Genomic DNA, 13,329 nt, shown 5'->3' with positions numbered 1-13,329 from the left:
TATCTTAAATTAACAGCAAATTATAAAAATGGTGCAGTCAATGTGAGTAGCATAAATCTCTCGGTTAATTGCATCTCCAGCATGCTGGGCTTTGTTATTTTACAAATGACTGAAATCTAATCCAAAAAGAAGTTCCTGGTATGCATATTTTAAAGTGTCTTGTGAAGCCAATGTTGGCTCAATTTGTAGAAAGATTTATTTATATATTTTTAAATTATTTATGAAGGACATCTGTAATGAGATTGGAGTGGGGTCATACTCTGTGACACACACAATGTCTACACTGTGCTGTTAATTCCAAAACCATAAATAAAAATACCTTCATTCTGCAATTTCTGCTCGGGGAAATGATACTGATAACATTGACATGATATGACTCTAATGGCTCTTCCCATTCTCTTAAGAGATGTAATTTCAAAGAATAATAAACGAACCGTACAGAACGAGTGTAACTTTGTGTTTTAGCTGCGTGGTGGATGAAATGGACTTTTCTGCCATGGAACTAGATGAAGCTCTCAGGAAATTTCAAGCTCATATCCGGGTTCAAGGAGAGGCCCAGAAAGTAGAACGTCTAATCGAAGCTTTTAGGTATGTGAGCTACATGAAGCTTGTGACAGCTTGCCCTGAACCTGACCGTTCTCCTTCATGAATTTATTAAATACTGTACATATTTTGTATATATAGTAGAAGATGTCTGCACACGTGTGTGTGTGTATATATATATATTTTATATATACATATATATATATATTTTATATATACATATACTTGATGTTAAATACTATATTATAACACGGGGTCTATGTATCAAGTGGTACAGTACGTGTGCACTGACCCAATTGCATCTAGAAATGTTAATTTTTTGTTCTGTTAGAAATGTGATATATTTATGATGTGTATTTCTACTGTTTTAGAATTTGGCACATGCTGCGCTAATATTCTGCTCTAAAACAAGACTTGCGCCTTTAAGGTGCCAGAGAAAATGAATGCAGAAAACCATCATGAAAAGTAAAGCAAGCCGCACATTCCTTAATACTTTGGGGCCTATTCCAGTAGCTCCGAAGTGTGACAAACTGCTTATAAAACGCACATTAGAAGTGGCTTGACATGCTTTGCTATTCTCTAAGCCCATATCGGATGTCCAACCGCGTCTAAACAACTTTTTTTAGAAGCGGTTTCGCTGCTCTGACAGTCCGATCAGTTGGCATGTTTTGCCCACAACTGCTATTCTTGTAGCTCCGTTATGCAAACCGCTCCCAAAACACCACCTAAGGGGGGCGAGTTTAATACTGCGAGTTACATCTAGAGCCTGAAATGTGGGTTTGGCTGAGAGAGTAAAACCGATAAGTCAGACTCAGGATGGCGTTAGTACCACAGGTCATTCTGCGTCTTATTCCCCGGCCACGCTGCCGCTGAGTGCGCTCATGCTTGAGGATGGTGACGTCACCACCTCTCCAAGCATGAGCGCAGGCTGTCCTTCTGCAATTTGTGAGCGGGGGGCGTGGCATTTAAGGGAGGGGGAGTGTAATTGGCTGGATTGGGGCGTGTTATTGAAGGAACAATTGTGACGTAATTTTGGGTCATGTGACCCTCCTGAGCGCTTGGAAATCAATTTTCCATGACGCCCCAAGCGCTGAGCATTGCTGAACGTACACGCGCACGAAGCGTCAGCGTGGCCATGCTCAGGTTACATTAAAATGAGTGCGCCAAGCACGAGCGCGTTCACTGCAGCGTGGACGCAGCCTTAAGCATGTACAATCCGTGCGGATGGGCTGCTAAACAGTGCGGTTTGTCACTTTTTTTTTTAGAAGTGATTTGTAATACAGATTTTTTTTCTCACATTTCATTCCTCCTCTTTTGAACATGTCAAACTGTGCGGTTTGGCAAAGACCGCTTCTGAGCTACTAGAATAAGCCATATAGACTTGCGGGGGACGCAGCTGTCCCCAAAAATTGTGTGTAGCCCTGTTTCCCCCAGAACACAGGAAGCTACCAGTGCTGCTATTATACCTGTTGGCTCCAGGAGCCTGAGCCTCTGCCACAGAGAGCCTGGGGTATATACTTACTATGGTGCAACGCCTCCACCTGTGAGGGATCCCAGCAGAGCGGAAGCAGCGCCTCCACCTGTGAGGGATCCCAGCAGAGCGGAAGCAGCGCCTCCACCTGTGAGGGATCCCAGCAGAGCGGAAGCAGCGCCTCCACCTGTGAGGGATCCCAGCAGAGCGGAAGCAGCGCCTCAACCTGTGAGGGATCCCAGCAGAGCGGAAGCAGCGCCTCCACCTGTGAGGGATCCCAGCAGAGCGGAAGCAGCGCCTCCACCTGTGAGGGATCCCAGCAGAGCGGAAGCAGCGCCTCCACCTGTGAGGGATCCCAGCAGAGCAGAAGCAGCGCCTCCACCTGTGAGGGATCCAACCAGAGCGGAAGCAGTGCCTCCACCTGTGAGGGATCCCAGCAGAGCGGAAGCAGCGCCTCCACCTGTGAGGGATCCCAGCAGAGCGGAAGCAGCGCCTCCACCTGTGAGGGATCCCAGCAGAGCAGAAGCAGCGCCTCCACCTGTGAGGGATCCAACCAGAGCGGAAGCAGTGCCTCCACCTGTGAGGGATCCCAGCAGAGCGGAAGCAGCGCCTCCACCTGTGAGGGATCCCAGCAGAGCAGAAGCAGTGCCTCCACCTGTGAGGGATCCCAGCAGAGCGGAAGCAGCGCCTCCACCTGTGAGGGATCCCAGCAGAGCAGAAGCGCCCCTCACAGGACACAATAATAAACACACACCGTGATAAAATAGCGGAACCTTTATTGTAACGATATATGTAATAGGAATAGTAAAACTCTCACTCTATACTATAGTAATTGTGTCCACAACTACGCCACGCCTCGCAGCCCTTTCTCCACAGCAGTGATTCCCAACACCGTGTCCACAGCAATGCGAAGTTCCTTGGTCACTTAACCTAACGTGTCCCCAAAGAACCCACCCTTATAGGCGTGATCAGCACCTGTGTTTGTACCGGTTTTGTTGGTGCACTTTGCAGACTGTATCTGCCGGGCGCACCAGAACCCGGTCCGCAGAGGCTTCAAAAAGGATCTGCCGACCCACGCTCCTCCACAACGTCGTCAGGTGTGATCCCACCCGGGTCATGTCTTTCTCTTTAGGGAGGCCTGGTCCCAGACCTCTCCTCAGGGATTGCAGCATCCGCTGTGTCCCTAACTATCCTGCAGTGCTAAGGGATCCGTTCCCTATTCTAGGGCTGTCCCTGGAGCAACCACAAACTTGTAGAATGACTTAGGGCCTATGACTGGGGCCTAGAGGTTTGCTGGCCTAGTGCAGAGGCTACTTGCCTCTTTGCACGAACCCTCTGTCCCCTATCCCTGCCTGTCACACACTGCCTCGAGTGCTCCCAGTGACTCATATCCCTATCCTAGCCCTATTGGCTCCCTGGCATCAGGTGGTGCACTCCTAAAGCTCATGAGACTTGTAGTCACTTCCAAGAGCCTTCCCTGATTGGCCGGACTTCGCGCTCTTGTTACTGCGCATGCGTGAGCTCACTGAGGGCCTCCGCAACTCCTGATACACTGCGCATGCGCAACCCAACTAAAGTGGCGGCGCCCTGCACAAAGATCCTCCGGGAGCCCTCGGCGACTCACTCGCCGCCCCGGCACCCGCCATACACTCCGCACGCCCCCGAGACCTCCTTGGAAACGCGTGCATGCGCGATCGCACCCGCAATCGGCCGCAACTCTCACAACCACTGGGGAGGTGAGTGCAAGGAGGAGGGGGTCACTGGAGCCCAAAGGGTCGGGGGCTACATGTGCAAGCAGGATTAAAACATAGACGCTGCCTGACGCAAGTATATTTTAGCGTGGGCTGCGACAAAATAGTGACATTGCGCTGGAATTTGCCCTTTGATATATACAGCCACGGGTGTGATCACATTCCCGGCTTATTTCTATTCTTCAGTGCTCTGTCTTTAAATATTTTTACGTTTTCAAAGATGGACAGGGCTGCAAAATGTCATTCCCCCAATTTAAGCAGCATTCGTGAAAATGCACAGGGAATGCACGGTGCCGTCCGAAGAAAGTACAGTCTGCATGAAGGTCACAGTGAGATGAGAATACATTGCACAGTGGCCATTTGGAAGCTGCTAATGTATTCTGAGAGGAAGAGAACACAGAACCCAGGAATACATCTGTAAGACCCAGAGAGATGTCAGCAGGGCTGTTTTATGCAACATTGCTGCTTTAAATACTCAAGCATACACTGTGATTTATCTTTGCAGAGGTCAATGCAGGGTGTGACACTATACAGGGTCAAGTCAAACTACTAGGAGTTGGATTCATGTTCCCTTGGCTTACACTACTGAATGCTTGGACAATATTGTATATCTGTACCTACATACACTAGTGTACATAATCCATTCACTGAAGCTGTTCATGTATTTCTTCCAGCCAACGATACTGCATCTGTAACCCCGGCGTTGTCAGACAGTTTCGGAATCCCGATACCATCTTCATTTTAGCTTTTGCAATTATACTTCTGAACACAGACATGTACAGTCCAAATGTGAAGCCTGAACGCAAAATGAAATTAGAGGATTTTGTGAAAAATTTAAGAGGTAAGATTTTTGCTTGAATTCTTAGAAAAACATGGATTAATTAATAACGGGTGGGGGGTGTTAAAAAATATATATTTTAAGTGTATATGTATGTGTGTGTATATAAGCAAATTATATATATATATAAATCAAATAGGTGATACGATACCGTGTGAGCGAATATCAGAGGCAGCACTCCACGAGGTTGTCAAAAAAGTTTTGTATTTAGTGAGATATAATAACCAACGTTTCGGTCCTCCACACGGGACCTTTCTCACGGGACCTCCGTGTGGAGGACCGAAACGTTGGTTATTATGTCTCACTAAATACAAAACTTTTTTGACAACCTCGTGGAGTGCTGCCTCTGATATTCGCTCACACTGTATCGTATCACACACACACATACTGCACCGACACACTTTATTTGAGCAAATACCCAGTATGTACCTGGCAGATACCTGGAATGCGCCGCTCCTCACCTCTGACAAGCCCCGTTGCGTTTGCCTTCCCAGCCTGGGTTCATGCCTGGCTGACGGGCGGCTGATCTGTTAAATGATAATGATTAGGATTTAATAGGCTGCAATGCTTCGCGTGTCTACCAGATGGCATAAATTCATGAATTGTAATGCAGTATATATATATATACTGTGCAGTATTGCAGCCAGCAGGAATAAAATGCTTCAATCCCTGCTTGAAAATACCTCAATGCACTCGGGCAGAAAACAGTCACAAACCTCAATACACCCGGGTATACCCGAATTCGTGGGACTAGCCGAGCTCGAATAAAGTGTGTCGCCAGTGTATATATATATATATATATATATATATATATGCAAATATAGCTGTATGCTCATCTGCATGTCTTAGGCAGGTCTGCAACCCCGCCTTTCATATATATTTATATATATTGTGTGTGTGTGTGTATATATATATATACAGTGTTTGACAAACCTATACATTTGCACGCCCCGGGCGAGTGGATTTAATATCGTGGCGAGCTCCTATTGGCCCAAGCAGCACACGTGTGGTACTAGGTGGCGAGTAGATTTTTTGGTGACGACCACTGTGTGTGTGTGTGTGTGTGTGTGTGTGTGTGTGTATATATATTTTGAAAAGATGGGAACTATATATATATATATATATATATATATATATATATATATATATATATATATATATATATATATATATATATATAGTTCCCATCTTTTCAAAAATACAACCATTCACATCTGTAATTTTGGTTCTGCGATCTTCATCACTAAACTGGTCCTGAACAAACCCTGGGATATACTTCTGTGTGATCCTCATCCCAAGTCAGCACGGATCTTATTATTATTATTGGCCTTGTAGCGTATTGCATATTTCTTATTGTTCCCTAACACGGACGGCCAACTCCAGACTTCAAGGGTCAGGTTTAAGGATATCCCTGCTTCAGCACAGGTGGCACATTCAGTGGCTCAGTCAACGACATGATTGCAATTTTTATTTGAACTACCCCCCCTATGTTTCAAATAATTAAGAAACTTTTCCCCTCTTAGTTTGAGAAGAATAGCTGCCATTAAAATTAGCACCAACACATTCCACAGCGAGGTACAATGGGGTTCAGAGTTGTGTGTATTACACAAACCGTTGCACACAGGTGAGGACAGACACGCACAAGAGGTAACGAGGGCCCTGATCCTGAGAGCTTACACTCCTCTTCTCCCTGCACCCCCTGCCGGCTCTCACCCCTCTTCCTGCTCTCACCCCCCTGCCGGCTCTCACCCCCCTGCCGGCTCTCACCCCCTGCCGTCTCTCACCCCCCTGCCGGCTCTCACCCCCCTGCCGGCTCTCACCCCCCTGCCGGCTCTCACCCCCCTGCCGCCTCTCACCCCCCTGCCGGCTCTCACCCCCTGCCGCCTCTCACCCCCCTGCCGCCTCTCACCCCCCTGCCGCCTCTCACCCCCCTGCCGCCTCTCACCCCCCTGCCGGCTCTCACCCCCCTGCCGGCTCTCACTCCCCTACCGGCTCTCACCCCCCCGCCGGCTCTCACCCCTCTTCCTGCTCTCACCCCCCTGCCGCCTCTCACCCCCCTGCCGCCTCTCACCCCCCTGCCGCCTCTCACCCCCCTGCCTGCTCTCACCCCCCTGCCGCCTCTCACCCCCCTGCCGCCTCTCACCCCCCTGCCGCCTCTCACCCCCCTGCCGGCTCTCAACCCCCTGTAATGTAATCACACTCGGACCAGAACACTTACATGTAATCACACTCGGACCGGAACACTTACATGTAATCGCACTCGGACCAGAACACTTACATGTAAGCACACTCGGACCAGAACATTACATGTAATCGCACTCGGACCAGAACACTTACATGTAAGCACACTCGGACCAGAACACTTACATGTAAGCACACTCGGACCAGAACACTTACATGTAAGCACACTCGAACCAGAACACTTACATGTAAGCACACTCGGATCAGAACACTTACATGTAAGCACACTCGGACCAGAACACTTACATGTAATCACACTCGGACCAGAACACTTACATGTAATCACACTCGGACCAGAACACTTACATGTAATCGCACTCGGACCAGAACACTTACATGTAAGCACACTCGGACCAGAACACTTACATGTAATCGCACTCGGACCAGAACACTTACATGTAAGCACACTCGGACCAGAACACTTACATGTAATCGCACTCGGACCAGAACACTTACATGTAAGCGCACTCGGACCAGAACACTTACATGTAAGCGCACTCGGACCAGAACACTTACATGTAAGCGCACTCGGACCAGAACACTTACATGTAAGCGCACTCGGACCAGAACCCTTACATGTAAGCGCACTCGGACCAGAACACTTACATGTAATCGCACTCGGACCAGAACACTTACATGTAATCGCACTCGGACCAGAACACTTACATGTAAGCTCACTCGGACCAGAACACTTACATTTAATCACACTCGGACCAGAACTCTTACATGTAATCGCACTCAGACCAGAACACTTACATGTAATCACACTCGGACCAGAACACTTACATGTAAGCACACTCGGACCAGAACCCTTACATGTAATCGCACTCGGACCAGAACCCTTACATGTAAGCACACTCGGACCAGAACACTTACATGTAAGCACACTCGGACCAGAACACTTACATGTAAGCACACTCGGACCAGAACACTTACATATAAGCACACTCGGACCAGAACACTTACATGTAATCACACTCGGACCAGAACACTTACATGTAAGCACACTCGGACCAGAACCCTTACATGTAATCGCACTCGGACCAGAACCCTTACATGTAAGCACACTCGGACCAGAACACTTACATGTAAGCACACTCGGACCAGAACACTTACATGTAAGCACACTCGGACCAGAACACTTACATATAAGCACACTCGGACCAGAACACTTACATGTAATCACACTCGGACCAGAACACTTATATGTAATCACACTCGGACCAGAACACTTACATGTAATCACACTCGGACCAGAACAATTACATGTAATCACACTCGGACCAGAACACTTACATGTAATCACACTCGGACCAGAACACTTACATGTAATCACACTCGGACCAGAACACTTGCATGTAAGCGCACTCGGACCAGAACACTTACATGTAAGCACACTCGGACCAGAACACTTACATGTAAGCACACTCGGACCAGAACACTTACATGTAATCACACTCGGACCAGAACACTTACATGTAAGCACACTCGGACCAGAACACTTGCATGTAATCACACTCGGACCAGAACACTTACATGTAAGCGCACTCGGACCAGAACACTTACATGTAAGCGCACTCGGACCAGAACACTTACATGTAAGCACACTCGGACCAGAACACTTACATGTAAGCACACTCGGACCAGAACACTTACATGTAATCACACTCGGACCAGAACACTTACATGTAAGCGCACTCGGACCAGAACACTTACATGTAAGCGCACTCGGACCAGAACACTGTAATCAGCTCTATGGCAGCATTTTGAAAGTGGACGGATGTTCATCTTCCTGCCTCTTCCTGCTATAAAATAAATGTTAATTTCTTATTTATTTTCAGAGACCTTGATATATAGCAGTAGGCAGGGTTCAGTCTGTGTATGTGCTATACAAGACATTGAGGTAGAGAGAGATAGATACAGCGATAGATAGATAGATAGATAGATAGATAGATAGATAGATAGATAGATAGACACTGCTTGTTACACGTAGAAATATATATCCAATAATGTCCTCATTTTTGCATTACTTTCTGATGGAGGGTGATACTTTGTAACAGCGATCTACCCGGTACGGTTATATTTGTACCATGGTTTTTATTTGCTGTAATTTTTGTGTGATGAATAATCATCTGTAAAGTAATTGATTATTGGCGATTGAGAGGACCATTCACTTACTTTCCTAGGTTGTTTGCCTTAATAAATGGAATTTAAGTATCTCAGTATATTATAGGGGTGCGTGAGTATTTTTTTATTTGTATCATTTTTCTCCAAGACCTACATTTAAAGAAACTTTACTTGGGTATATGGAGCTTCTTAGGTTCATAGTTAACTGTGTATTTGAAACAGGTAATACCTGGAAAGCTGCTGGTGTAAACTTTATGCAGATTGTTCTGCCATGTGTCCTTGCCGGAACACTGCCAATATGGAGCTGTAACTGCAGAGGGGGCTAATGTTTGTGTCGTCATTTAGAGAGAGTGGTAGCGAGCACTGTCTGTTTCTGCAGGTGTGGATGATGGGGAAGACATCCCACGAGAGTGGTAGTGAGCACTGTCTGTCTCTGCAGGTGTGGATGATGGGGAAGACATCCCACGAGAGTGGTAGTGAGCACTGTCTGTCTCTGCAGGTGTGGATGATGGGGAAGACATCCCACGAGAGTGGTTGTGAGCACTGTCTGTTTCTGCAGGTGTGGATGATGGGGAAGACATCCCACGAGAGTGGTAGTGAGCACTGTCTGTTTCTGCAGGTGTGGATGATGGGGAAGACATCCCACGAGAGTGGTAGTGAGCACTGTCTGTCTCTGCAGGTGTGGATGATGGGGAAGACATCCCACGAGAGTGGTAGTGAGCACTGTCTGTTTCTGCAGGTGTGGATGATGGGGAAGACATCCCACGAGAGTGGTAGTGAGCACTGTCTGTTTCTGCAGGTGTGGATGATGGGGAAGACATCCCACGAGAGTGGTAGTGAGCACTGTCTGTCTCTGCAGGTATGGATGATGGGGAAGACATCCCACGAGAGTGGTAGTGAGCACTGTCTGTTTCTGCAGGTGTGGATGATGGGGAAGACATCCCACGAGAGTGGTAGTGAGCACTGTCTGTTTCTGCAGGTGTGGATGATGGGGAAGACATCCCACGAGAGTGGTAGTGAGCACTGTCTGTTTCTGCAGGTGTGGATGATGGGGAAGACATCCCACGAGAGTGGTAGCGAGCACTGTCTGTTTCTGCAGGTGTGGATGATGGGGAAGACATCCCACCAGAGTGGTAGCGAGCACTGTCTGTTTCTGCAGGTGTGGATGATGGGGAAGACATCCCACGAGAGTGGTAGCGAGCACTGTCTGTTTCTGCAGGTGTGGATGATGGGGAAGACATCCCACCAGAGTGGTAGTGAGCACTGTCTGTTTCTGCAGGTGTGGATGATGGGGAAGACATCCCACGAGAGTGGTAGTGAGCACTGTCTGTTTCTGCAGGTGTGGATGATGGGGAAGACATCCCACCAGAGTGGTAGTGAGCACTGTCTGTTTCTGCAGGTGTGGATGATGGGGAAGACATCCCACCAGAGTGGTAGTGAGCACTGTCTGTTTCTGCAGGTGTGGATGATGGGGAAGACATCCCACGAGAGTGGTAGTGAGCACTGTCTGTCTCTGCAGGTGTGGATGATGGGGAAGACATCCCACGAGAGTGGTAGTGAGCACTGTCTGTCTCTGCAGGTGTGGATGATGGAGAAGACATCCCACGAGAGTGGTAGTGAGCACTGTCTGTCTCTGCGGTGGGGATGATGGGGAAGACATCCCACGAGAGTGGTAGTGAGCACTGTCTGTTTCTGCAGGTGTGGATGATGGGGAAGACATCCCACGAGAGTGGTAGTGAGCACTGTCTGTTTCTGCAGGTGTGGATGACGGGGAAGACATCCCACGAGAGTGGTAGCGAGCACTGTCTGTCTCTGCAGGTGTGGATGATGGAGAAGACATCCCACGAGAGTGGTAGTGAGCACTGTCTGTCTCTGCAGGTGTGGATGATGGAGAAGACATCCCACGAGAGTGGTAGTGAGCACTGTCTGTTTCTGCAGGTGTGGATGATGGGGAAGACATCCCACGAGAGTGGTAGTGAGCACTGTCTGTTTCTGCAGGTGTGGATGATGGGGAAGACATCCCACCAGAGTGGTAGCGAGCACTGTCTGTTTCTGCAGGTGTGGATGATGGGGAAGACATCCCACGGGAGTGGTAGTGAGCACTGTCTGTTTCTGCAGGTGTGGATGATGGGGAAGACATCCCACGAGAGTGGTAGTGAGCACTGTCTGTTTCTGCAGGTGTGGATGATGGGGAAGACATCCCACGAGAGTGGTAGTGAGCGCTGTCTGTCTCTGCAGGTGTGGATGATGGGGAAGACATCCCACGAGAGTGGTAGTGAGCACTGTCTGTTTCTGCAGGTGTGGATGATGGAGAAGACATCCCACGAGAGTGGTAGTGAGCACTGTCTGTCTCTGCAGGTGTGGATGATGGGGAAGACATCCCACGAGAGTGGTAGTGAGCACTGTCTGTTTCTGCAGGTGTGGATGATGGGGAAGACATCCCACCAGAGTGTTAGTGAGCACTGTCTGTCTCTGCAGGTGTGGATGATGGGGAAGACGTCCCACGAGAGTGGTAGTGAGCACTGTCTGTCTCTGCAGGTGTGGATGATGGGGAAGACATCCCACGAGAGTGGTAGTGAGCACTGTCTGTTTCAGCAGGTGTGGATGATGGAGAAGACATCCCACGAGAGTGGTAGTGAGCACTGTCTGTTTCTGCAGGTGTGGATGATGGGGAAGACATCCCACGAGAGTGGTAGTGAGCACTGTCTGTTTCTGCAGGTGTGGATGATGGGGAAGACATCCCACGAGAGTGGTAGTGAGCACTGTCTGTCTCTGCAGGTGTGGATGATGGGGAAGACATCCCACGAGAGTGGTAGTGAGCACTGTCTGTCTCTGCAGGTGTGGATGATGGAGAAGACATCCCACGAGAGTGGTAGTGAGCGCTGTCTGTTTCTGCAGGTGTGGATGATGGGGAAGACATCCCACGAGAGTGGTAGTGAGCACTGTCTGTTTCTGCAGGTGTGGATGATGGGGAAGACATCCCACGAGAGTGGTAGTGAGCACTGTCTGTTTCTGCAGGTGTGGATGATGGGGAAGACATCCCACGAGAGTGGTAGTGAGCACTGTCTGTTTCTGCAGGTGTGGATGATGGGGAAGACATCCCACGAGAGTGGTAGTGAGCGCTGTCTGTTTCTGCAGGTGTGGATGATGGGGAAGACATCCCACGAGAGTGGTAGTGAGCACTGTCTGTTTCTGCAGGTGTGGATGATGGGGAAGACATCCCACGAGAGTGGTAGTGAGCACTGTCTGTTTCTGCAGGTGTGGATGATGGGGAAGACATCCCACGAGAGTGGTAGTGAGCACTGTCTGTTTCTGCAGGTGTGGATGATGGAGAAGACATCCCACCAGAGTGGTAGTGAGCACTGTCTGTCTCTGCAGGTGTGGATGATGGGGAAGACATCCCACGAGAGTGGTAGTGAGCACTGTCTGTCTCTGCAGGTGTGGATGATGGAGAAGACATCCCACGAGAGATGCTGATCGGGATTTATGAGCGAATCCGCAAACGGGAACTCAAGACAAATGAAGATCATGTATCCCAAGTCCAGAAGGTTGAAAAACTTATTGTCGGCAAGAAGCCGGTAAGATCTTTGAGAAGAATTCTGTTTGATTTAATTTGGATGAGAGAAATTTGGGGCTAGAGAGTATAATTGTACATTATTGCATTAATAGCACAGGAGTGTGAACAGTGATTTAAGGCTGCATGATTACCATAATCTAATCTAATTTTCTTCCAACAACACTTTCAAGAACGAATGCACTTACTATACACCATGCACTATACATATACACCATGCACTATACATATACACCATGCACTATACATATACACCATGCACTATACATATACACCATGCACTATACATATACACCATGCACTATACATATACACCATGCACTATACATATACACCATGCACTATACATATACACCATGCACTATACATATACACCATGCACTATACATATACACCATGCACTATACATATACACCATGCACTATACATATACACCATGCACTATACATATACACCATGCACTATACATATACACCATGCACTATACATATACACCATGCACTATACATATACACCATGCACTATACATATACACCATGCACTATACATATACACCATGCACTATACATATACACCATGCACTATACATATACACCATGCACTATACATATACACCATGCACCATACATATACACCATGCACTATACATATACACCATGCACTATACATATTCACCATGCACTATACATATACACCATGCACTATACATATACACCATGCACTATACATATACACCATGCACTATACATATACACCATGCACTATACATATACACCATGCACTA

General features: G+C 47.9%; 1 protein-coding gene across 8 annotated transcripts in view; it reads left to right on the top strand.

Annotated features, from left to right (window-relative positions):
* IQSEC1 (IQ motif and Sec7 domain ArfGEF 1) overlaps nt 1-13,329 on the top strand; it is a 435,749-nt gene that overhangs the window by 391,430 nt on the left and 30,990 nt on the right. For all 8 annotated transcript variants that reach the window (XM_075574981.1, XM_075574980.1, XM_075574986.1 and 5 more), the window contains 3 exons: nt 466-588; nt 4,440-4,606; nt 12,410-12,549. In XM_075574981.1, the coding sequence (XP_075431096.1) occupies nt 466-588; nt 4,440-4,606; nt 12,410-12,549 (430 nt within the window). The remainder of the gene's footprint in view (nt 1-465; nt 589-4,439; nt 4,607-12,409; nt 12,550-13,329) is intronic.

The sequence above is a fragment of the Ascaphus truei genome, chromosome 17 (genome assembly GCF_040206685.1).
Source record: "Ascaphus truei isolate aAscTru1 chromosome 17, aAscTru1.hap1, whole genome shotgun sequence".
Taxonomy (NCBI): Eukaryota; Metazoa; Chordata; class Amphibia; order Anura; family Ascaphidae; genus Ascaphus; species Ascaphus truei.
This window is presented reverse-complemented; position numbering and strand designations above follow the sequence as displayed.